Below are 26,747 nucleotides of genomic sequence, written 5' to 3' on the forward strand. Positions count from 1 at the left end.
ACGACCACTTGCAACTTCGCCTTGCCCAAAGGCGTTGCATTACGCGGAGCAATGCGGATTCGCCGAGCTCGGGAGTTTAGAGGGAAGGTCCCCATTGGTCCAGGATCGGGGAAAGGGGCGGCGCAAAGCCCGCGCTCACACGGGCCGCGAACCGTGCAACGTGGGAGCGAGCGGCGCCTGCAGCAGCAGCGGTGGGGTAACTCAGCGGCGTAGACCTGTGAGTAAATTGCCCCTTTGGGGCAGGCTGTCTTTGCCGGGGGTGCGAGCGGGGACTTGCAGATTTTGCACGGGGGCAAGCCCGGTGATGGGTGGAACCGATCCTGGGTGGCACGAGCAAGTTAGCAGCCGCCAGCCCTTTCCGAGGGAGAGGGCGGTTTTGGAAGCGGGGAGGGATGCAGAAGGAAGGCTACGCCTGCTCCTATTTCCTCTTCTGCACGCAGCTGTTGAAGGAGTTGGTGCCCTGGCCTCTTTAGTATGGGGCCAGCCTGAGGAAGGGATGCATCGAGATATCTACCCCCCAAACAAAGCTCTTGTAGGTTTTTGTGGCAATCCAAGGGATCATGATGTTCAATAGGATTGGGGTGGCAATGTGCAGCCAGATTTCCTGCTTACTCTTAAGCAAGCTTCGCCAACTTCAACTGGGGGGCGTGGAGGTTTCGTGTCCGCAATTGCTTTAAAATCGTCGCTGGGGATGGGAGCCAATGGAAGGCAGAGTGCGGCGCTTCCGGTGCAGGGCGGCGCACTGGAAATTTCCGCCGCTACGCAGCCTGCCTGGGAAGCCATGCTTCTCTCTGCCCGCCCAGCTGGCCCCGATGCCCGGCGCGTGGAGGGCGGGGCGCAGCTCGCGGTACGTAGCGCGCTGGCGCAATAGGAGGGTTCCCTTACCGCCCCCTACTTTCCCCGTGTGGTTTTAGGGGGTGTTTCCTCTCCCGTCCGCCTCCGACAAGGAAAAACAGAAAACGTCGCGTTGAAGCCCCTCTCCTGTTGTCGTGCTCAGGTTGGAGCAGAGTCAGCCCCAAATATACTCTCTGCCAACTGATGCATTAAGCTGGTTTTCTTTCTTTTCACATACATAGATCTGGATACAGTGGTACCTCGGTTTAAGAACTTAATTCGTTCTGGAGGTCCGTTCTTAACCTGAAACTGTTCTTAACCTGAGCTACCACTTTAGCTAATGGGGCCTGCCGCACAATTTCTGCTCGCATCCTGAAGCAAAGTTCTTAACCTGAGGTACTATTTCTGGGTTAGCGGAGTCTGTAACCTGAAGCGTCTGCAACCTGAAGCGTCTGCAACCTGAGGTACCACTGTAGATAGATATGGTAGGGCCGTGGGTCAGTTACAGAGCAACTGCTTTGCGAGCAGCAAGTCAAAGTTTCAGTTGTGTGGAAGCCACAATCTAGTGCCTTCCATTCTGCATTGTAGCTGTGGCACACCCTGCAGCGCCCCACAAGGCTACACGCCCCATGTGACCAAACCGGTTGCGTTCCCCTAAATCTGCTCCTAGGAACAGGGCCGGCCCACCAACAATGCAAAATGAAAGGACTACCTCAGATGGCGAGATCCACAAGGGCAGCAGACCCAGCCTCCAAGGAACGCATCACCTGCTTCTGCAGCTGTGGGGCACACCTTGGAAGACAGATCTGCCGCTGCCGCCTCCTCAACAACCCCCCTCCAAATGCCTCTACAGTGACCTCTTGGAGAACAGGAGATGCTGCTGGTGTCCTCCCACCTGAAACCTCACTCCCTAATATTCAGGTTCTGGGCTAGGATATATATACACATGAACATACTAAAATGGTAAAGAACTATGGTGTAACTGATCTCTGTCTGAGATCAATATTTGGTAACTTTTTTTCTACATTGCAACCAGGAAGTGAAAAGTGACAGCTGACAGGGCCAGTTTAATTGGTTTGTACAAAGAAAGCATTCATCTGTATATTTAACTCAGCCCAGGGCTGTTTCGTTTGAGGGACCCATGAAATTTAGGCTTTTCCTGCCTAATTCCTGGCATGAGCTAGTATGCACTGCTCGTTATGGCCCTCCACAATGTATTGTATTGTCATTATAGCCTACAGTATGGACTAACTTGTTGCTGAATTGGATGAAGTGTTTCCCCCAAAAAACCTAGCTCTGTTTTTATTCAGCTGCAAATGCTTGCCGGGCTTGTTCCTGAAGAAAAGGTGAATTCAAGAGGAAAATGTTAAAACGAGGTATTGCTTGCCACAAAGGAAAAGCAAATGCAACATTGGATTTTATTGAGACCTGCTAATATGGCCAGATCCTGGGAAGCCCCACGAAACAAACAAAAAAAGCAGGTTTTAAAGTAATCCAGCTTCAATTCTGTCTTGGTGGGCTTGCTTGGCATTGGGGGGAGATTATGTATCTCAGTAGCAGAGCACGTACATTGCATGCAGATCAGTGACACCTCTAGTTTAAAAGGACCAGGTAGCAGATGATACAAAAATGCCCTTGCCAGAGCCCCTGGCGGTCTGGGCTCAGAGGTGGTTTTAGGGTAACGTGACTGGTACAGCTTGAGTGCCTCACTGCAAGGGTGCCACAACAATGCAGTAGAACGGTGCAAGTGGGGGTACCAAATTTTAGTGTCGCTGCTGAAATTTGAGAGCCGAAAGTTTGCCACTGTTGGGCTAATGGGGCAAATAGCCTGGTCTGCTACAAGGCAGCATGAAATGTGAAGATGTGTTATTGAACCCTCTTATTATGGAGTCTGGCTTTTGGAGGCCAGCCATAGCTTATGGGCCTACTGGTCTTGATGTGCTAGATGTGGGGTCTCTGGAAGGACCAGTGAAGTCAGTAAAATCCTGCTTAGTTTGGAGTGAATTGGCAGCCAGTCCCCCAAGGAAAACTGAAAGCTTGATGGGACAGATGAACTTAGATGTGATAGTCAACCAAGTTTTACTCAGAGTAGACCTGTTTAAATTAATGGACCAAACTCTGAGTAAAAGTTAAATTCCACCAAGGGTGTGTGTGTAACTTCTTACAGCCTAAAGAATATTGTTTGTATTTGTGATGCCCACAACATGTCTTAATATAAGTACGGTAAATCTTTTCTAGAACAGCACACTAGAGGGAACTCTCTAGCCTCTTTAAAGCAAAGTCTGCTCTCTCTAGCCTTACACCCTATGTGTATTTAATGAGAATTTCTGCAAAGCAAATACGTTTGAAGATCTTTTTGTAATTAAAATGAAATGTGTTCTTTTCCCCTTCCTTCCTAAAATTCACACCTGAATACTAAAATCTGCCGCACATTTAAAGTTTTAAAAAGAATGCTTCAAGTGAAATGAATATTTTGTTACGGCTTTAAAGGAACAACATTTTAAGGTATCAAAAAATTGGACAGGATACATTTTTCTTCTTTTTTTTTAGAGATGTGAATAAGCATTGAACGTTCCTTACAGTTATGTATAAATACAGCAATTTGGTCTTGGGATGGGAGCGCCACTAGACAGATAAAGCTACCCATCAACCAAGTTTACACATCTGTTCCCCCTCCCCCTTAATATAGATTTGTTCCCTCCGTTTTGAACGAATGAGAACATCCTCCAATCCATGTGTGTGTGAAAGCCCCTCAAAACCTGGAAAAATGCTTCTCCTTCTTTTCAGATCTCCACGATACCGTTGAGCATATGGGGACTGTGAATTGGTCTGCTGTAACTAATAAGAATGCAGACAGTTTAATAAGGACTTCTCTGTATTAATAAAGACCATCACACTTGATTATGTAGCGTTTCTAACATAGAAGCCATGGGGCAGTAATCCTCTTCATCATCTCAATTCAGTGAAGCAGGTCCTTTGGAAGGAAGGGAAGGATAGAAATATTACCAATAATGAAGATAGCAATCATTCTTACTATAAGGATAAGAAACTGAAGGTGGCAGCTTGTGACTTGCTGAAGATGAGCTAGCGAGGCCATCAAAAGCGGGTGCTTCAATCAAGTGGCTAGCAATAGATGATCAACAAAAGGATGCTTGGAAAACAAATCTTTTCCCCCAAAGGATTTTGGGGGTTGGGGGAGAAGCATTTTGTTTAATGGCCAAACATTTGGCAGTCCCATGCATATGCTGTACACCTATTTTACTCCAATCAGAAACTGTTTCTACTTTGTAATGCCGTTATTAATGTTACAGCTTTATAGTATGGGGGAAAGAAGTTTGACGCTTGTACAACCAATCTAGAGTTTCATGTTGTTAACAGGCATACAGAACTCATGCGCAAGTGGATTTCCCCATTCACTTAAACTCTGCCTGTGCAGAGTTGTCCACTAAAGTGAAGTGAATGCGAGTGTCTTTGTGGGTGGGAGAGGGGTGTGCGTCTGCTAGAAGTTCTGTACGCTGGCGGGGCCATTGGATTCACTTTTGGCCAGAAAAAGTAGCCGAGCTGTTCCCCTGCCTGGAGTGACCCCTCCTGTGAAAGGTGGTTGTGACGGCTGAGCCTGATGGCTGGCCGATACGTGGCGGAGACCAAGGTGTGGGACGGTGAGAATAGAAGTTGTCTCATTGTGGTAGCAACTTCGGCTTAACTTTGTTAGATGAGGCGGTTTTAGGCAACATCCCCTGCCAACGTACACATGTTGAAATAATGTATTTGTGGGGGGTTTCTCCAGCTGCACACCCTGCTGAAGTCAAGTCTAAGAACCACACCCCCACTGCCTACATGTTCAGAGTGTGTCAGAGGCATGCGTTACAGTGTACATGGATCCTTTTCCATGTGAGGAAGTATCCTGAACCAATCCATAACCTGCCTCATGTAGAGATGCTCTGCATGCTTATCTATCTCTTCTAGTACAATACTTTTTGACCGGATGATACATGACAGATGGCCATCTAACCTTTGCTTAAAAACCTCCAAGGAAGAAATGGTCAAAGGCCTGGAAACGATGCCTTATGAGGAACGGCTAAGGGAGCTGGGCATGTTTAGCCTGGAGAAGAGGAGGCTAAGGGGTGATATGATAGCCATGTTCAAATATATAAAAGGATGTCACATAGAGGAGGGAGAAAGGTTGTTTTCTGCTGCTCCAGAGAAGCGGACACGGAGCAATGGATCCAAACTACAAGAAAGAAGATTCCACCTAAACATTAGGAAGAACTTCCTGACAGTAAGAGCTGTTCGACAGTGGAATTTGCTGCCAAGGAGTGTGGTGGAGTCTCCTTCTTTGGAGGTCTTTAAGCAGAGGCTTGACAACCATATGTCAAGAGTGCTCTGATGGTGTTTCCTGCTTGGCAGGGGGTTGGACTCGATGGCCCTTGTGGTCTCTTCCAACTCTATGATTCTATGATTCTAAGAAGAGTCCACCACCTTTTATGGGAGTCTGTTCCACTGTTGAACAGCTCTTACTGCCAGAAAGTTCTTGCTGGTGTTTAGATGCAATCTCTTGTAACTTGAATCCATTCGTTTGGGTCCTAGCCTCTGGAGGAGAAAGCAAGATTGCTCCATCCTCCATGTGACAGCCCTTGTTATATTTGAAGTTGGCTATCATATCTCCCCTCAGCCCCTCTTATCCAGGCTAAACATACCCAACTTCCTCAGCCATGCCTTGTAAATCTTGGTTTCCACCATTTATCATCTTGGTCTCCCTCAGTTTAGATACTATGTTGTGTTCACGGCAGATCAGATTTCCAGAGCTACCAGAGCTCGGGCCATTTGTGTGTTTTAGTGTTTGTGAGATTGCCGTAGGTTTTTAATGAATAAAACTTGCTTGGCTGAAAGGCACGTGGGAAGATGGAGGAGTAAAGAGGAATTATTAAACTGAAACATGAAGGTTGATTTCTTTAAAAAAAAGTTTATTGCAAAATTCAGTGTTTGGTAGCACTTCCAGAGTTCACTAATTATAGTACAGAACAAACCAGCAATCCATGTTATAGCCTGATTTTGGATCTTTTGTGCACACAAATATGCTCTTAGTCATGCTAATATAGTATGTACTTGGAACAATAACTTACGATGTGGTCAGTTATACACATATTATTTAGTAATGGAAATCCTTGTATAAAGAAGATACAGTAGAACCTTGTTAAACTGCAGGACAGCTAGGTTTCCCCCACAAACACAGAATGTGCTCCTTAACCGTTTTATCTTCAGCAAAGTTGTAACAGCAAAAAGTACTGTACTGAGGTCTTTTATTACGGAGATAAATTTAGCCAATTTAGTATGTTAACTGCTTTTCTAGAGGTATAGTGACAAATAATTCATAAGGTAAGCTTGCTAAATAAATAAATAAATAAATAACACATTTTGCAAACGCAAGTTTCATGTTTTGTTCATTTACTTGCTAGTTCCAGAAAAGTGACCCACCTCCCCATTGGGGATGGTTCATGTCTCCCACTTGCGGCCGCAATTTATCAAGGTTCTGCTGTACATTATAAAGTGCTGAAGTTATTCAAAGCACACTAAACTGCAGTTGTTTTCATGCAGTGAGGGAGGAGGGTGGATTGCAAAAGCCACTCCTAATGATAGAGCACCCTTCCCCGTGTTTTTTTTTTTTGGGGGGGGGCAGCTTAACATCCTGAATTGAAATTACTCGAGTGGAACATACTTCCAAATAAGTATGCTTAGGTTTCAGACTAGTACAGTGGTATATCCGGTTGCAGATGGGATCTGTTCTGGAGGTCCGGTTGGATCCCAAGGTTTCCACAACCTGAGGACCCCTTCTGCGCATGTGGTGAAACCTGGTAAAATACTTCCGGGTTTGCCGCATGTGCATCCCGAAGTTTACGTAACCAGACGGTTACGTAAAGGGAGGTACGACTGTATTTCAATGTTAAGGACACTTAGCTTGCAAGTATATTCCACTCTAAAGATCAACCAGCATCTTCGTAAATGGGTTTGAACCTTAAACACATTGAAAGTGCAAGGACCTCAAAAAATGTATTCGGGTGCCAGTGGTTGCTCTCTTTTAAAATCGGATTGTCCCTCATTTCTATGGCTGACAATGCATAAGCATCTTAGCGGAGCAGTCAGCATACAATGCCACTTCTACTGAAATACTGAAACGCATTTGAATCTGTACTGTGTGTATCCAGGACCAAAAGAAAAATTTTTATTTTCTCATTTTGTCCCCCTGAGTTGTCTCATTGACAAAAAAAATTGCGTAAAAGTGGGACAAGCAAGCTTGCGTTACCACTGATAGTTATCTATTGAGTGTAAGTGAATAGCTGACATGTTGCCTTGTTTAATCATTCCCTTTCTTTACACATAATTGACTGTTAATGGGAAGCAAACCCAACTCTGCAGCCAATTGAGCATCCAGGGTGGCGGCATAATCATTTTTAGGACCAGTTATTTGATGCCTGTGGCAGCTGTTGAGTACACTTGTTAAATTTAAAATAAGAATTACACTGCAAGTTTCTTTTTGCTTTAGGTTCTCCCTAGTGATCCGTGTGCAGAATTTAGCTGTTGTGAACATTCACAAACACATGAGACGCCAAGGCCCAGTTCATAACGTTTGGCTCCACGTGATCCCCGGTGTGCCTGCTTAGGGGCTCATAGCCCAGTGTGAGTTGCATGGAGTTGATGATTGCCATGTGTGTAGTCATGACTGCTCAATACAGGGACCGCTTTCAGTCTTGCAAATGGCAGAACTTTGGGCTATATGACACACACACACACACACACAGTCAGTGCTTCCATGCAGCTCAAGGCCCCATACAAGGCAGTGTCTGTAGGCTTGAGCATGTCTTGCACCACCTGAGAATGTGAAACCTATATACTTTGGTGCAAGCCTGGCTCAAGCCTACAGGTGTAGGGAGACTCACTGTGAAAGCTGAAGGTCTGCTTCACAACATACAAAAAAAGAAAAGGAAAGGAAAAACAACCAACATACAGTAAAAAGAAGGTATTGTCTTGAAAATTCTCTCACTAGATTCAGCAAATCGTTTAACCACTGGGTTCAGTTTTACTCAACAGCTGGAACTATGATTCCTGTTCAGGACTGAATTCAAGAACAGCATGTTTGCGTGCCTTGTGTTTTTGTGTTTTAAAATAGTTTGTCTCGAAAAGAACAGATAACACTGCTACCTACACCTTAAAAAAACCCATATCAATAAAGTTTTACAAAATATCAATGCATTTAAAATACCTGTGAAAAGTGTTAACCCCCTACCCCCCCCACTTGCCCATACAGACATTGTCTAATAGTCTTAAAATAAATAGGTAATTTTATTTTATATTTTAAAAAATGCAATCAAGTTGGTTTATCTAACTACCAAAAGAGAACATGACATCAGCAGTGCTCAGAGGGAATCCCCACTAAATTTCAATGAGATGGGAAATCTTAATGAGGGACCAGGAAGGGCTGGAGCAGTAGTCTTTTGCCCTGCCAGTTTGGGGGTAGAAGAAGAGGACCATTTTGGGGGAGGGTCTTTTTGGGTATGCAAACTCCGGAGGGCTCCAGCTCAAGTCCCTCTCTGCAAAACAGGCCAGTTTAGAATCCAGTAGATCCATGTCTGGCCCAGTTCTACCCCAAAGGGACCCTGTCCAAACTATAAGTGAGCACAGGATTCCAGCCCTAAGGTTGCAGTTTGTATGCCCACTTTTAAATATGCCCTATTGAAAGCACTGAAAAGTTCTGAATAAACATACACAGAGTTGGACTGTATAAGCGTTAAATCTGGAAAGATAATGGTCCCATGAAATATCCACAATAACTGGCCATAAAAATAGAATAGTAACCTCCAACTTATATGAAGTTCAAACAAGTTTTAAAAACAAAACCCTGTTAATTCTCTTCGATATATCATTTAGCTCAACCCCCTTTACTCCCCCCATTCTCTGAAATTAGTATCTACTCTTTAACCTGATTTTAAAACAACTAAAAAGTTCAAAATAACTTGTTTTGTTACAAGATACATCCTTGCTCTTTGTCTAATGCAATAGTTGGTTTCTTCCCCGTGATTTTGGAATTGGGAATACGATAGCTTGAACCACAACTTCATGCTAGATAGGAGTGCGCTTAATGGAGGTCAATGGGGGGGCATCAGAATTTGAGGTGTTTATACAAAAAAACTAACAATAAATCTTTCTGAAAGGGTTGATAGCATCTGTTCACATTTATGATTTTGCATTCCCTTTAAAGTGTAGATTTGAGAAGGTGGATCAGGGCTAACGTGCTTTGCCCCCCCCAATCTAAACTCTCTGTGTGTGTGTGTGTGTAAAAAAATATTCAGGCCACGCTACCACTGCTTCTTGAAGAATCCTCGTTTTTTCCAAGATCAGGCTCTATAAAGTCTTCTGGTACATCCTGCAAAGGCTTTGACACATTCTCTTCTACTGGGTCCTTCTTCCTTTGACGTACCTTCTTGCAAGGCCTCACCAAAGAAAGGAACATGGCAGCCAGCAGCATCCCAGCAGCACAAGAATAGAATGCAGAGCTATAGTTCTTTGTGGTATCCACTAATATACCTGTAAGGGTGAGAGGGGGGAAAATATATATTGAAACATCATGTCAAAAGCTGCGTTTTGTACAAGCCTATAAAAATCTCTTTGTACAAGTTCATTTAAACATTTTGCAAAGTAGTCCAGAGCTGTAGCTATGGAATGCCTAAATGAAGTTTGAGGATTTTATGCAAGAGTAATTTAAAGGAAGATACTAGATATTATTATTTACTATACTAGATGATTTAAAGGAAGATACTAGAGGAAAACGCTGAAGGAGAAGTGCCACTTGTGCATAAACAACATCTCTCCTCCCCCTGCACGTATCATTAACAGTAATGATGATGATGATGATAAATAATTGTACCCCACCCATCTGACTCTGGCAGCATCCAACATATCCAAAAGCATCTTAAAACTTTGCACTTCTCTCATGCCATATCCCTTCATTTGCAGGGTTAGAGTTCTGTGGGTAATTTCTAAAGCAAAAAAAAATTGTATACTGCAGCCACTACCTCCCCCAAATTACTTAGAAGATGGGCTTGCAAAAATCACTGGAAAGAATGACCCTTTTGACTAAAGTACTTCCCAGTAAGTGTACTCTGGATTTTTGCCCATGATTTCCTATGACCTCATGCTTGTAAACAGTTTTCGGAATGTTGTTGCAATTCCTGAACTGCAGTTGTCAAGCGAGCCTTTGCAAGCAAAGGTAATTAAAAGTCATTCTTAAAAAGAGTATTACCCCACCAGTGCAAGGCTTTCCATGCATGTTGTGGTAGCTATTAACAACCACATAGAATCACGGCTGTCTAGGATAAACAGGTTTTCTTAAGGAAGAATAAACTACTAAAGGAAGAGACCCCCCCCCCTTATTTAATGTCTACTTGGAATAAGTGAAACGACCCCTTCCTGTCTTTGTGTTGTTGATAGCATCTGTCTTTCAATCAAATGTGTTAGCTGATGCCCTTCTCATAAGCCTTTTGCATCATTTAGACCTTTCCCCTTCAAGGAGATTGAAGGGCCCCCTATGACCTATCCCCTCTTTGTTCTTTGCTTACTTGCACTTGAATTGAAAACAAGAATGGCCTTGGGCAGTCACCTTCTCACCTGATTGTCAATTCCCACCATAATTCTTCTGAGGAGTAACACACAATAGAGATTCTGAAGCACGTTGTAAATTAAAAGTACTATACAGTCATACCTCTTGTTACGTTTGCTTCAGGTTACGTGTTTTCATGTTGCGTCCCGTGGCGACCCGGAAGTACCAGAAAGGGTTACTTCCGGGTTTTGCCGCAAGCGCAGACGCGGCGAATTGCGACCCGCACATGCGCAGGTTGTGTTCCTTTCATGTTGCGAACGGGCCTCGGGAACGGATCCCGTTCGCAACCAGAGGTACCACTGTACTAACAACAACAGTGCCAGCAGTCAAGTTGTCTTTTGTCTATCCTTGGAGATGGCTGAAATGTGTTCCGAGGAAGGGTTTTCTTTTCGCTTAGGTGTGAGCTACTTAGTCTCCAGCGAAAGGTAACCTGGATGGCAGTAATGAGGCTAATTTATTTAAGGGTGCTGATGGCAACTTGGTTTTCTGGAAAATGTGCATGTGCTGTTGTGTAGTGTCTTCCAAGATGCAGCCGTTTCCTTTCCAATTGCTCACCTGCTAGTCACTGTTTTCCATGAGTGCTCCCACATCTCTCTATTGCTCTCGCCCTTAGCTCACTCTAGTTGTTTGAAAGCATTTGTTCCCTTTCCCAGTTGTTACCTAGCTAGAACAGAAGTTAAGAACAGTTGGGTGCATTTCATTTTTACCTGCAAGGGGTGGTCCAGCCAACCCCGATAAACTTTGAATAAATACGTAAACTCCCGCAGCAGAGGACATCTTCTCTATGCCGACGACGTCATCTTCAGCCAACATAGGGATGTGTGTGCCTGCCACTGTCCCAAGCATGAACCCGAAGTAAATGCTACATATCATTAGTCCCCAAAAATTGTATGCAAAAGGGAAGGCAAAGAGGGCAATATCCAGCAGAATGACACAGATGAGTTCAATGTAAATTTTTCGGATAGGCTTTTTGTTGAGGACCCAGCCGGCACTGATTCTGCCAAAGACCTCGGCAATTGCCATCGCTGAGAGTATGTATGCGGAGTGGTCCTTGTTTATTCCAAGGCTCCTGCTAAGTGGAATGATGTATAGGGAAGGAGCAAAGAATCCCAGAGTAGCAAATAAACCAAAAAGTGCATAACAAATAAAGCCATGGTCTTTCATCACAGAGAAGTCTAGGAGTTGAGGTTTTGGTTCCTTGGCAGGGATGCTACTAGCTTCTATGAGCACCTCTGTGATTTCCTTTGGTGGTCCCTCGCTTTTCAGTTCTGATTTGGCATCTGCAGGCGTGTTGCGAGGTGAGGTAGTTACTTCTACTCCTGAGTCAATGGAATCTATGGAGGTGCGTGTCTGTTCATTTTCAAGCATGTATTTTGTCTCTCTCTGCTCTTCTGCTGCCGACACGCTCACTTCTTCCTGCACTTTGATTATGATGGGCCGCAGCAAGAATCCACAGGCCACAATTCCAAGCTGCAGTAGACCAACAAACAGGAGGCTATGCCTCCAGCCAATGTGCTCCTTCAAAGCAGTGATAGCTACAGATAAGAAAAAGTAAAACACATCTTTCACTGATTGAACAGGAAGCTCTGATTTACAAAGGTAACCCTGAGGCTCAAGTTTTTAGGGTCAAGTTATGCCCAAACTTGTTCATAGTGTCTCCTACACACTTGACTCAAATATTTGGGACCAGCTTTGGCAGTATATGAAGCAGGATCTAAGATATAAGAAGAAGTTAACGAGGGACGAGGATTCATGCACCGCCTGGCCTCCATAGAACAAGCCATTTCTCACATATGCTATGCAGGAAAGCAGGGATGACGACAGTACATATCAGCTCAAACTAGGCACAGACACTGTCTGCTTGTTAGGGGGTAATCTAGTGCAGAGGTCTTACTTTCTCAGGTATGTTAACCTACACCTTCTGGAGAAAGAGATAGGGAAGGTATCTTTCTCAACTGCATCAAGATAGAAGGCAGGCTTCTCCCTTATTCTACAACACAGCTGGAGATGACACAGTTTAAAAACAAAAGGGAGTTTTTAAAATGGCAAAAGGACTAGGAGAAAGCACAACTTATCTTAGCACGTTTGAAAAGGCTTGATGTAATCCAGCTTTTTGAGATCTCAGGTTTGGGATTTCTGAAGTGAGAAACCCTCTGGTTTCCATATCAAATAACATTCCATATAGGCTCTGCATTATTCCAAGGTAGCTGGGGTTAGCGCTTAGCGCTAATTTTAGCTTGGAAAAAATTGTACTGGGAACCCACCAGATTGTATGTCATCGGGTTGCTATGCCCTTTAAAGTTTGTAAAAATAGTGCTAGGCTGGGAATGGGGGCGTAGGTTTGCCAGTGGTGGTGGGGGGAATAGTCTGAATTCAAATCTAACAACCAGCAGGATAGAACATAATTACAGAGATGGGAACTTTGCATTTTCTCTTCTGCATGCTTTCAAGACATAAAGGTGCTGTGGTTATATTTATCCCCCATTCTCTGTTCCCAACAATGTATTTTTGCACCTCCACACCTGTGACTTTCCAACTGACTGTTCCTGGGAGTCCACATAAGAGTGGAAAGATGATTTGGCTCTAGCAAAGGACCATGCATTCTGAAGGCCTGACATATCTCTTGACCGATTTCCTCCCAAAGATGTAACAGTTCTTTAATGGAGGTACAAGGATATTAATGATCTGTGCTTTGGTGACTTGATATTCTGAGACTAACTGCAGAAGGCATTTTGGCTTCAGGTAAGAGTTCTCTGGATTCCTGGCAAGGCTCAAAATGACCCACTGAACCATTATAATCTGAACTTTGGGGAGCCTCCACAACCAGCTCAGAATTTGTGTGCTGGAACTAGCTGAAGGGGTCCAATTTCCTCTACACCACCGTGCCCAATCCCTGGATTAGATGGCCCTTAATCAAACATTTGGTGGGAGTAAGGTCACACCATTAAGCCAACTGAGCTGTTTTAACATGTATTTAAGATTCAAGGTAACATTGTGATCATGGGAAAATCTCAGAAGGGTGTTTCAGTACCTGGTGCAAAAGAGAAGACAGCAAAGCATTCTCCTGTGGAAGCTACCGCTGTGACTAATGAACGCTTCTTGTCAAAGTACTGTGACAGAATGGTGACTGTAGGCAGAAAAGCAAGGCAGTATCCTAAGCCTATAAATAAAAGCCAAACAAATGCTATTAGTGCATGACAATAGCGGAATTGCAGACATTGGATGAAACCATTTCATTAGTGTGTGTTTTTTTTAAACCACTCACTCTAGACCAGGGGTCAGCAACCTAAGGCCTATGGGCCACAAGCAGCCCACAGGGGTCGTTTAACCGGCCCACGAGCCACCCTGAACCAAGCTGCCTGGTCAGCGAGTCCATGCGCTGTGCTAAACCGTGCAGGGACTCGCTTCTGCAGCGCCAGAAATAGTGTCTGTGAATGTGCAGACACTAAAAATCGCGTCTGCACAGACGCAGACCCCGGAAATCGCATCTGCGCACACGCGATCTGGCCCATGGAGGTATCTCCGCTGGAGTGAACCGGCCCAGGCGAGGTAAACCTTGCCAACCCCTGCTCTAGACATACCACCCACAATTAGTGATGTTGCTTGCTAAATATTTGCAAAGTTGGCCATTTCTTATTAACAGCAAGCGTAATTTTTCAAGCTATTTGAATGCATCATACCAGGCTTCTGAGTGAGGTTATCTGTTTAGTTCTACCCATCTATGATACTGTTAATAACAACCCAGGGAAGTTTTCATAAAGCCCAATAACTCCACAAACCCAACACCCACCAAGAATTAGTATTAGGAGGTGGTTTTTGCAAGATTTCTTGGCCATTATGAACCTGGAGGACTTCCAGCCCTGAATATAAAACATTTATCTTGGGGGGGGGGGGAGATAACTGGCAATTTCACTAGACGATGGACCATGTTAACTTACCTGAGACTATGCCAATGGAGATGTACATTTCGACAACTGTGCGTGCAAAGGAGCCTGTGACCATCCCAGTACTGATCAGTAAACCTCCAATCACCACCACCAGGCGATGACCAAAACGATTAGTCAGTACTGTAGAAAGAGGAGCTGCAAAAGAGGGAAACGATTTTTTTCCAACATGTACCTCTTTCAAATTACAATAGCGACTCTCATCATATGCAATAAAAAGCTTTGCTGGCTTTTTATTATATTACAAGTGGCACTGTAGTATTTCTCTTGCATAAACCATGGGTTGGTGTTAATTTAAAAACAAAGGGTCTAGCTGCTATTTCCTTTGTAAAAAAAAATGCTTTGGTTTTAGGCAAATTCCAGGTTGGCAGAGCCCCAATTAACCCCCCCGGCAGACCTTTGTATTAAGTATGAAATAGCTGACACCATGTAGCTCAATGTTCCAGTGATTCAGTTTCAGTTCCATATTTGCTTTTCTAGAGGACCAGTAGACAAGGGCTCAAGTGAAATTTGCCTTCTGTCAGTAAACTTGAATTAAACTACCATACAGAGCAGATGCTAACACACATAAATTGAAGGGAGACTGTTTCCCAGAAGGTTAACTAATGTGATTTAATTAACTCGAAAAAACAACTGTTAATGTCAGAAACAAGCCTTCATTGTTCTGGTCCCTTTTTTCAGACTTATCTTCCCCTAACCAAAGAACTGGTTTGATTGAGTTGCCTTCTTGGGATAAACACTAAGGAGCAGTGTCTGCTGGGAGGAGATTCCTCTATTCTAGCCACACTGAAACCAGCTTTGTCCTTCGCTTTAACTCTCCATGCATTACAATGGTGGAGGTGGAGCAAAAGTATATTGTGCCCAACTCTTAACGCTACTTTCTACATCTTCTCTCTGATTATCTTGCCCTCTTGGTCCCTTCACTCTCTTTAACATTTCTTTCCTTTTCTGCTCTTACAGAAGCACTTCTAAATCCTTGGAAGTGTCACAACTGACCTTGAAACTTAAGCAAAATTGTGTTCTTATGCATCAGCTCTAGTTGTTAAGCCAGCCCTATAAATGAGGGGAGTCTGAGAAACGGAGGCTTTTAAAAGTACTCTGTCTGTGTATGTAAACAGGGTGTCCAGTGAACCTCTGTGTGCATTTTGCTTGTCAGTGTTTGCCAACAATTAACATAGTACGTGGATACCATACATACAGTTTCTTGGTACTTATGTAGGACTGCGATATATGTGCAAAATTACAGCCGTACAACCACACGATCCTAAGAGCCCAGACTTCTACAGTGTGAAAAGGGATAGCTCAGTCAGTAGAGCATGAGAATCTTAATCTCAGGGTTGTGAGCCCCAGGTTGGGTGAAAGATTCCTGCATTGCAGGGGGTTGGACTAGATGACCCTCATGGTCCCTTCTAGCTCTACAATTCTGTGCTTCTATGAAATAATAGGTAGGCATGCTTCTCTTTGCATAGGGACCAGGCTCTCAGTTTAAACACAAGATGTGCTGCACGCTCACCTGTAAATGTTAGTACAAAAACGCATATTGAGATAATCCATGATATCCTGCTGTTGCTTTCATCAAAACTTTCCATTAGGTCTATAAAGAAGACTCCAAAAGACTTGATAATGCCGTATGTCAGGGCTTCCACAAAGAAGAAAGCAAAAGCCACAATCCAGCCCCATCCTCCATCAGGCACTTTAGTATAAACATTGGGAGCAAGGCATGACATTCTTGTTGCTTTGACAGTCATTTTTAACCTGGAATGACAGGGAGAGACAGAAACAGAGCGAGATCAGCACATTTTCTAAGAACATCTCATATGTCTGCTTGGAAGTAGGCTTACTCAATTCAGTGGGGCTTACTTCCTCCTAAGCATGCTTGGGATCACAGACCTTGTTACAAAAGGTAACTTGTCTTTTCCATCACACAGAGATTTTCTGCTGCTTTGAGACCGTATCCTAATGGAAACATTTCCCTTTTAGGATAAGATCGAACTAGTTGAATCAAGAATCAGAAAAATATGTTTCATCGTAAGGACCAGCTGGTTCCATTTAAGAACAAGCAATTAAGAAGCAGTCATCTGACTTAAATACAGTGGAAAGGAGGTAATTTAGTGAAAAACCCATGACAGACCCAAAGGCCCTGTGAAATTTCACAAATGCTGTGAAAGGGTTCTCCCAAACTTGCAGTTTTGCATTGCATAAGCAGACAGATGGCAACCCCTAGAAGGGACTCTGCATTCCATCCTTCCTTCCAGACTTGAGTTCTGTCGCAGCCCAAGCCTATCTATGATTCTAGTCAGCAGTTGCACATGCTAAGGTTTCTGGATGATGTTGATAAAGGACCTACATTGAGCTGCTTGGTGTTGACTCCAAGACAACAAAATCAAGCCAACTTGTTTCTTGTGCTGCTGCTTTATATAACTCAGGTTTATTTGGATCCAGCTAGGGACTTCCTCATTGCCATCTAGGTTTTCTACATATTGCTAAAACTTTTGAGGTACTATTTTTTAAAAAACAAAAATAACTATGCCACTATTCTGCATCACATGCATCCACAAGCTAGGGAATTCAGACACACTTGGCAAATCTCCTTCGTTCATGTTAGAAACTCAGATATATGAGTAAATCTCCAAAGGGCACCTTAAACCTAGGTTGTGGTCGCCACAACAGAATGTCTAGGAGCCATTTTCCTCCAATGGAGTTCTTTATTATTAATAATTTCATTTCTATATGACTATATATTTTAAAGAAATAATCTCAAAGCAGTTAAGAGAAGAATCTTAAGTAGCACTTTGCTTTCCCCCATATTTATTTACCTTCTTAATTTACATAGCTGCCCCATAGCAGAAGTACTCTAGGAAGCCAGTGTGCTATAGGGGTTAGAGCGTCCGACTAGGACCTGGGAGATCAGTTTTCAAATCCCCACTCAGTCATGAAGCTCAGTGAGTGATTCTGGGCCAGTTTTGTGGACAAATGTAACCCATTTTGTGATCATCTTGCTCCCAGGATACAATGCAACCAAATTTGTTTTCAGGGTAGTAAATATATTTTCAGAATGATCTGCAGAGACACTCGCCATAGAACAAACAACCCTACAATTAACTTTCTGCATCTGGCCAGGTAGTCATAATTGAAGGGGGGGCTGGTTCACTGATTTGGGATTCTTCAGTAATTTACCTTTCCTCTGAATGCCCTTAAGCTGTAGTTTCCTAGAGGCAAGGTCTGGTTTGTGTTATGAAATATTGGGGAGGGGGGTGGAAGATGTCCTTCAGCAAACCTTCATCTTGCCTCAGCTCAACAGCTAGCTTTTGTTCTTATCAGTTTTACTCATTTTAATTACTTAGACAAGTCTGTACATGAGTTTTGAAAACAATATCCAAATGCCCCCATTGTATGGCAAGTTCTGCTATACAATTATAACTGTTTCAAGTTTAACTGCATATAATATGTAATTGTTTATATATAATATATATTTTATTTTCTAGTTAGTCTAATTGTAATGTATGCAGAGTACGGTGTGTCTAAACCATTGAGAGTATCTTCAGTGGGTTTAGTTAGGCATACCTTCATTTGCCTAAGTTGGGCTCTGTTGATTCTTTTAGTGGTAGTACTGAAATATCTAGTAGGTTATTTTCAGAATTGCTTATGGAGAGAATTTTAAATGCATTAAAACATGGTCAGCAACTATCTGAAACATTATTTTCTAGTAACTTAAGAATGAATAATATTATCTTTTAAATGAATCCCACTGGCGTTGTACTTCTTTCACCTGGAGACTATAACTGGGCTGTAGATTGGAGGCAGTTTTTGAACTTGAGTTTGCAAGAACCAAATTAAAGGAAGATTATTTTTTATCCATCAAATCTAAATATATTTCAATGCCACCCTGTAATACATCATTAGATGCAAGCCAATAAAGGTATAGAATGCTTAGTAATATGCAAAGAATTAACTAGCTAGGAACAGCAGTTGCTATCTCTAGTAAAGCCTGCAGTGCGCAGGTGCTTATGAAATCACAGGACAGGACAGTCTATGCCCCAATGATCTCATGTTTGAAGGAATCTGAAGCCTATTTTTTCAACCACTCTGTGTAAAATAAGAGCAAGAACTCTTTTCAAATTGCAGTCTTGATGCAAACTGGCTAAAAATATCAGTCCGATAAACCATATCAAGTAATGTTAGCATTGCAACAAATCCTCTGAAATACTGACTTGCAGATGAATTTTTCATCATGTGGGGCAGAAGGAAAAATACATTCATGGACTGCATTTTCGCTGTGACTGTGTAACGTGCTTGGCTATACAGAAGTTAAAGGCAATACACTTCGGTGCATCTGCAAGGCAGGTCTGGTTTTGAGAAAATACACTCTCTCATCTCTGCCGTGCAGGACAGGCTTAGATACCAGTTTGATCCGCTTCTGAGGAGTACCATACTGTGAGTCCCATTGAGGGCATTCCAGCCTCCTGCTGCTGCTCAAGCAAAGACCCGACTACAGCCTGGGTAACAAAACTTAAGCAGCATGCCAGGCAGAATCAGGATAGGATGATGCCTGCAGAATTTGCAGTCAGAGAGAGAAGCGAGGGAGACACTTTTGGCGCCCACGTTGCACCATGCGGTTATCCTTAATCCAGTTTAAAGCGCCTTGATACCTTGTTGGAATGCAGAGTTGTCTAGGTCTATAGCGTCGCATAAATGACCCCAAGCTAAGTTTCTTTAAGGAGGGGTGGCCAATGACAAGAGACCACACTATTGTGTGCAAAGAGGTTCCTCTGGGAGAAGGGGAAATGCTTTCTTCTGAAGGGAGAAAAAAACCCCAGCCCCCTCCAACCTGAAGGGATATGGATGAGGAAAGAGCCCATCTACTTTCCTTGTGATGCAGGAAAGCTAAGCCCTCCATATGTCTGCATCACTTTGCACATCACAATTTAGCGGGCTCCTTCAGAAGGGGCCACATAGTCTCTCCCCCCCCCCTTTAAAAAAAGGTATGTAGTATCAAATAACGTTTAAAAAGAAAAAGAAAAAGCTACAGCAGCAAGACAACCAAACTTCAGTGTCCAGAAGAAAAGCCACTTACCGAGTCGGTAGATGCTGCAGCTGCAACTTGGGCAGAGGAAACGGAGGAAGGAAAAAAAAGATTCCTCCCCGAGCTGCAGAGCAGTGCAGCTTTGGCCTATGACCCGGTCAGTAACATGCTGAGGTGGCCTGGGAGGAACACGCAACCCTTTCTGCCGCTTCAGCTTCGAGACCCCTTTTGGAGAGGGTGGAGCCTGCGCCTCGGACAGACCCTCTTCGCTTCGGCGGGGAAGAGAGGAGCAGGTCGCTGCTCCCCCACCCCCCGTTACCCGACGCAAGGCTCTCTCCGCCGGTGCCAAGGCTGCCCCATGCCCAGCGGGGTGCACCGTCCGCGCCTAGCTTTTCGAGAAGAGGGGTCCCTGTGGGGCGCCGCTCCTCGCCTGCCTGCCTGCCTGCCAGCTAGCTAGCCAGGCGGGCTCCCTCTTCGCACCCCCCACCTGACTCTCCTCCGCCCGGTCCCTCTTGTAACTGCGGCAGTGCTGCCGCTGTGCTCGAGCTCAAGCTTTTTATACCGGCTCGAGCCGGTCTCCGCCGGCGGACCCGGCGCGCGCGGCAGCAGCAGCTCAGCAGCGCCATGTGCGCGCCGGGCCCGGCTTTGCAATTGCAGCGGAGGAGGGGCGGGCTGCTGCTCCCGCGTGCTCCGAGGGGAAGGCGGGGCGGCGCAGAGGCAGGGGCGCGCGCCGGGCGGCGGCATGGGGGTGAGGGCGAGAGGCGCTTCAGATAGCGCGCGGGCCTCTGCCACGTCTGCTTTTATGTCGCGCCGCTTTCCCTCAGACCTTGCGGAATAATCTTATTTTTAATTTGCGCCGCGGGCGTTTGAGGCTCCTCGTCCAAGTAGCCCCTCTCCACGAGGCAATGCCGCTGCCTGAATGAAGGCTTTCCCTGCCACTGCCTCTATTCCCCCTTCCCCCCAAAAGCGGAGACATGATAGTCGGCCGCCTCTTCAGCCGAGTATCCTGGAGAAGGTTGGGGGCAACGGCTGGAGAGCTCGCCTAGCCAGAGTCCCTCACTAGAGCCACCTTTATGTCCTTTCTCGAAGTTCGTGAGACTGGGCATCCCTGCCACCCTCTGGGGAATGGACATCATCATGTGCCGCCTCCTCTCTCGCCCATAATACGAACTACCATTCGCCCCCTTTGCTGTGCCATGTGAAGGATGCTTTCCTGTCAACGTTGATTTTTCCTCCTCTCTTGGAGCCTTTGAGGGGGAAAGAGGGGATTCCGCTCCCTAACTTCGCCCTGCTGGGTCTCTGGAGTGAAGTGTCCAGTTCGAGTATTGCAGGGATCGGTGTGCTTAAGGCAGGAAGGAGAGCCACTCCTTCAGCCAAGAGGAGCGCGCCCGGTTGGCCAAGTCTGCGCTGTAAGGTCCCTTAAGGTGAACTGCGCCGCAGGCAGGCAAGGCAAGCAGCTTTCTGCTCGCTGCAAGGCTTGCAGTGCAAGCCGCCTGGAATCGTCGTCTTCCCCGTTATCTGCACGGATTTCTTGCTCCCCCCCCACCGCGTGTTCTGCATTTCCCTAAGAATGTGCGGGCGTGTACATCTTGTATCTGGAGGGTCGGGACTTGGGAGCCGCTCCGTGCGCTCCTTATTGGCACTAGGGAGAGCAAGGATGGGCTTTCATGTTCATTCCTATGCTTCCCTATTGAGAGCAAGCCCTGGATGAGAGTTAGATCCGCCAAGCATCCTCGACGGATGCTGCCCGTGCCGGAGCCCCGACGTGAGCGCTTCCCTAAGGAATTAATGCGGAGTCGCTCGCTGCTTAAGTGACAACAAAACGCAGTTCTGATCCCCCGCAGTTTCAAATCTATGGGGAGAATTTCATAATGGGCTTTCTTGCAGCTCCGCAAGACGTTTCCGACTCCAGTGTCGAGCAAATCCTGTATAAAGGAATTGCAAACCCACAGCTTCCTTGGGGTGGGGCTTCAAAGGAAACCAATTGCTAGATTGCTACCCTAAGGGGCTACAGGACTTATGTAGTGCATAATGAACTTTTTGTGTGTGCGCGCGCCCCCCTTTCTCCCAGCAATTTTTTGTTGTTTTTTTAAAAAAAAATCTGCCCCCATCAATGACAATTGTATTACGCGCGGGACCCGGCGAGCGCCTCCTAGCGGCTGCATTGCCCGGCGGCGCTCTGTCGGGCACGAGCGCGGGCGCCCTGCTTGGCGGCGGCGGCGCGAGCGCGTTCCACTTTCCCAGGTTCGAGCTCGTGCCGCTGCAGCTGCTGCTGCTCGAGCCGATCCGGGCAGAACAGGTTTCTGCCAGTTTGGGTGTGTGTCTGGCTGTTGCTGTGTGTGCACACACTAGAGACTCGTAATCTCCCGGAAGCTGAGCTCTCCTTGTTGCATTGGGGGAATGCTGGTGACTCAGTTGGGCTGGCTGGCGGTGCTTTGCAAAGCGCTCTGGGCAAAGCCGGGGGGCATCCTTCCTGGCACGGTGTCCTTTGAGTGTGTGCGCCTACACCCTTGGAGTCAGCAGTTTTGCAGTCTTCACTTTGAACCTTCGGTTCTGCCAGCAAAGTCTTTTGAATGTAGGAATGTTTTTGTTTTGTTTTTAATTCATTTTCTTTTATGGCTTTGGAACAAATAAAGCTTTAGCAGGATTTTCAGAAATATTTGCCATCTCTGCTCATGAATGACCCCTGTCAGGTTTTTGTGGTTTTTTTTTTTTTAAATGAAGTAAAATTCCTAATACAAGCTCCTAACTTACTTGTCTTTACTGTGGAAGGGGTTAAGATGTAAGTCAAAACTAGACTAAGGACCCAGATTAATCACAGTATTGATTTTTTTTTATTTTTGTAATGTAATGTATTTTTTTCTTAGTTTTGGATGTAGAACTGCAGCAGGAGAGGGTTAACTTTTCTTTAGCGTTATGTTAAATCCAGTTGAAAACTAGTCCCCTTTTTAAAAGCAGTGTGCAGGTAAATCTGCTTTTGTTTAAAATAATTTCAGGGGTTTCTTTAGAGCAAGAAACATTCAAATAATTAGTGTGGGTTTTTTTCAATGGCCCATTGATCTCAGCTCTATTTTTAAAAAGTGACATTTTTTCAGTGAATTTTAAAAAGGTGATTGCTGGAGTGATTTTTGTTAAGGTTTTTCCCCACCCCCCATAATTTGGTTTATACTGAATTAACTTTTTTACCCCAGTGTGTAAAATCCCATACAGAAAACAAAGCAATATTCATAATGACTTTCTGTTAGCTGCACATTAAAAAACAAATGTAGCATAGTTCTATGAAATGAGCTCTGATATGTTTGTTCAGAGGGCCTTTGGAAGCAAATCCTTCTTATATCAAAGGGGCTTACTTGTAGTGAAACACCTAAGGCTAAAGGTCTGTGAAATATTCCATTGAAATCAATATTTACACTGTACCTATTGGGATGTTAAACAGCAAACCAGTATTTTCATTGCAATTCCTGCTCGTAGCAAAACATAAGGCTGCAGTTATATTTCCACAGACTGGAGTAACTCAGTTTGCCATAGGATGCGAGTAGGGGTCACAGCTCTGGAGGATTAGCTTGTTTTCGGTGTTAAAACTATATTTCCAATTGTTACAAATGCCTTTTAACTGTTAAGTAATTGAAAGGAACTAATACCATTCTGGACCATCCTTAGCTTAAAAAAGCAAGGTGGTCAACCAGAATATCTATGCTCTGTTCTCGCACAGCTGAAAACCTTACCAATACCACAACAAAACAAACTTAACAATAAATAGGCATTGCCCTTCCAGAGTTGTTTATAAATATGCTAAAAGAATACAACTATCAGTATAATATACAGTTAAAACACAGGAGGGCAGCAGCAGTTACCATAAAAACAAAGTGATTAAAAGTTATAAAATGCCCACAAACTTGGCTTCAGGCAAGCCTCCATGGGTGTGGGAGGTGTTTTTTGTTGATGTTTTTAGTGGGTGTGCCACAATTACTAAAAAGGCTTTGTTTGGTCACTGCTTGCCTGTCTACTACTCAGATGTAGAGGACAATATAGAGAAGGGACCTCTGAAGACGATAAACTTAGACCTTGAGTCAACTAAATCGTTGCACTAGCGGGAGCCAACACAAGTCCCACTAGTGCACAATTAATCAGTTAAAATGCACTCCTAATGAAAAATCCTAGTGGGGGCAAAATGTTTTGACCTGGCTCCTAAGAGATGCTGATATTGGTGCTTTCCTACCTTGCCTGCAGCCTCACTGAGAAATAGTGTTGTGAGTAATCTGCGTCTGCAAGATGCCAGCTTTTGAAAGGCTATGACCTGTCACAATGGAGACTCTGGCTGTACAGAAAATTGATTTCATTTCCTCAACTCCTGGCTCTCTCAGGGCTACATAAAAAAAATAAAAATCAAAGGCTGATTTCTGATGTTTATTCAGCCTCTGGAAGAGAACACCTTTTGGCCTGATAAGTTATTTACATTTCAAACAAAAAGGATGACGCTGTATATGTTTTTTTGTTCCTGCGTTCACTGAATTTCTTAACGTTGTTCTCTGCAGCATGTGCAGCTGGGCTGCTTGAAGAGCAAGCTCTGGTCAGGCTTGTTTTTATTTTATCAGTTTCTGCTCTCCCCTTACACAAACACACGCAAATGTACATGCTCATATGCGTGAACATAATCCCATTGCCATTTAAAGCACTGGATTCCTGAGCCCTGTAGTTTTTATCATTGCTGCTTTTTTGTATTTGAACTCTTGACTTTGTGCCCTCCTGTAGTAAGAGATAATAACTTCATTCATCCTTGAATGGTAAAATTAAACCCTATTGGTGGAAACTTGACACACTGCCATGCTGATCAAACACATTGCAAAGCAAACTTTTGCTTTGCTTAATCAAGGGAGAACTTTAAAAAAATTTTTTTGTAAGGATGCCTTTGACGAGAAAACTTCTGCAGCCCAGAAAATTTCATTCTCACCAAATTTGCTAAGAGCAGAATAAATTGTGCAAATATCACACAAGTAATATTGTGGACTAGATGATCCTCTTGGTCCCTTCTGATTCTGCTATGTTACTTGAAGAACTGCCTGCATCCTTACTAATCTGTCAGTACTTTAAGATCTGTCCCTGAAGCCCTACTGAGGTGTAGGAATTATGATTTCACAGGACATGAGATAAGCCTACTACTAATTTCACCTTGCAAGAAACTCCATTTGACTTTGGTTGGTAGCCTGACCCAAGGGTCTGAGGTTCCCCACCCCAGCTATAGAGAACTTTTAAGAGTTACATGGGCATCAGGGAGGACCCAAAAATGGCTTCAAAATAGCCCAAGTAATCCCTTCTCGTCGCAATGTAGGTGAGACTTCCTGGTTCATTTTGAAGCTGTATTTTGGTCTTATTTCCTTTGTCTTTGGCCTCTACCTCTCAAATATTGGCACAGCAGTCTGTTGGGAAGGATAGGACTTCACTATTTATTTCAACTCTCAACAGGAAGGATGGTGTAGGGAGCTTGGAGTGTTACCGTAATCGGTCCTCAATCCCTTCCAACTCAGCTAAGTTCTGTTATTTGATCCACCTGCTCGCAGGGGTTCCCAGCACCAAAGCGGAGAGGAGTGGGGAGATAGAATGCAGCATTCCTCTCTTACTTGCTCAGTTATCTCAGAATCTTGACCCACTTATCACAATCCCAACTCCCATCAGCCCCCAGCCAACATGGCCAGCGGTCAGCGTTGAAGTTGAACCATATCTCGAGGGCTTTAAAGGTCAGCACCAACACTTTGAAATGTGCTTGGAAACGTACTGGGAGCCAGTGGAGATCCTTTAGGACTGGTGTTATATGGTCTTGGAGGCCACTCCCAGTCACCAGTCTAGCTGCCGCATTCTGGATTAGTTGTCATTTCTGAGTCACCTTCAGAGATAGGCCCAAGTATAGCATTGCAGTAATCCAAGCGGGAGATAACTACTGTAGAACATGCACCACTCTGGCGAGACCAAAAGTGCATTGTTTGCCGCTGAAATGTTCCCAAAGAGGAACTGGAACAGCAGTTGAATTCTCCCAGTTCTATAACTCCCTTTTGTAGATACGAATCCTAAAATTGCCACCTTATCTCCATATATATTTATCTGCGCACAGATAGGTACCTGCTGTTGTTCTTCTAATGGAAGCTGAGTTTCTTGGGTCTCTTGTTTTAAAACAGATCCGAACAGAATCCAAGGAGCATCATGTAGAGCTTCACTCTGGGAGACACGTCCTCCTTGAAATACTCTGTACAAACCAGATTTCTCCCTTGGCTTTTAAATGAAAAGCAAAATGATAGTAGGCTTACCCCATTGCCAGTGTTGTAGAATCCGCTGTCCTCAGGGCTGGAGGACCAGCTAAATGCCTCTACAGAGACAATGACAGTGGAAGGCTCTTCGGCTCCACAGTTTCAAGGAGGGTGATGAGGGGAGAACAAGGAAGATGCCTCTATACCCAACTCTTTTTAAGCAAATAAGCTTAGATATTTATAAGGACTTAAACTCCTCCTCCAGAGGAATAACTTTGGAGAAGTTGCTCATCCCCCCTGCTAAGGTGCTGTCTTATATTTTTCCAGCATAAGCTAATAACTAACTTTACCAAGCTGCAGTATATAACCTTAGATTTCACCGGCCATTGAGGCTAAGTAGCGAAACGCTCTGGTTTCCAAAAAGATCCGGGCTGCTTCCTTCAAGCTATGTAAAAATGTCTTGGTGGAACAGCTGGAGGGGAAGCCCAGAAGCAGCTTGGCGGTTCATTGGGTGATACCCCTTGCATTCCTGGGGATATAATGTGGGGCCCTTGGTCTCCCATTGGCTGTCCACCCAGGACATAGGCATAGTTGCAAAGTCCAGGATGAAAATAATATCAGAACCAACAGGTGGAAGGAAGTATTCCAGGCAATTGTGAACGTTTAATGTGCATTTGTTGCATAGTTCAGGGCAGGGTGAGAAACTGGGGGCGGAGTGCAGCAGAAAATTTCGGTTTTCCTTGGGCGGCAAATCTTTCTCAACCTTGATCCCATGGAATAAAAATGTAATTTAAAATACAATAATTCTACGAGATGAAAAGTACTGCTTAAGCATAGCGTGCCTTCTTTCTGATGATACACAGGGGGCAAATAATTAGGAAGTAATTGTAAAACAAAAGAAGGTGTTAGGATTTTAGAAACAGGCACATTTCTTTTGCTGTTCTTGTAATCAGGCCTTTAACTATTTATATTTATTTATATTTATATATTTATATTTGAATGGTTTTTTTAAAAATTGTAGTCTTATCCATATAATGATAAATTTTCTCTTGGCT

General features: G+C 44.3%; 2 protein-coding genes across 2 annotated transcripts in view; one reads left to right on the forward strand and one right to left on the reverse strand.

Moving 5' to 3' along the window:
• The first annotated feature begins 134 nt into the window (after window positions 1–134).
• ARSG (arylsulfatase G) overlaps window positions 135–26,747 on the forward strand; it is a 119,980-nt gene continuing 93,367 nt past the window's right edge. Inside the window, exon 1 of the mRNA XM_053375377.1 lies at window positions 135–217. The gene's annotated coding sequence lies outside the window, so the exon portion shown is untranslated. The remainder of the gene's footprint in view (window positions 218–26,747) is intronic.
• On the reverse strand, window positions 5,786–19,632 carry SLC16A6 (solute carrier family 16 member 6). The gene is made up of 6 exons (XM_053375387.1): window positions 19,505–19,632; window positions 15,944–16,185; window positions 14,425–14,568; window positions 13,518–13,646; window positions 11,194–12,021; window positions 5,786–9,414 (listed from the first exon to the last, which is right to left on the reverse strand). The coding sequence occupies exons 2-6, from the start codon at window positions 16,176–16,178 to the stop codon at window positions 9,176–9,178; spliced, it is 1,575 nt and encodes a 524-aa protein (XP_053231362.1). The 5' UTR covers window positions 16,179–16,185; window positions 19,505–19,632; the 3' UTR covers window positions 5,786–9,175.

The sequence above is a fragment of the Podarcis raffonei genome, chromosome 2 (genome assembly GCF_027172205.1).
Source record: "Podarcis raffonei isolate rPodRaf1 chromosome 2, rPodRaf1.pri, whole genome shotgun sequence".
NCBI lineage: Eukaryota > Metazoa > Chordata > Lepidosauria > Squamata > Lacertidae > Podarcis > Podarcis raffonei.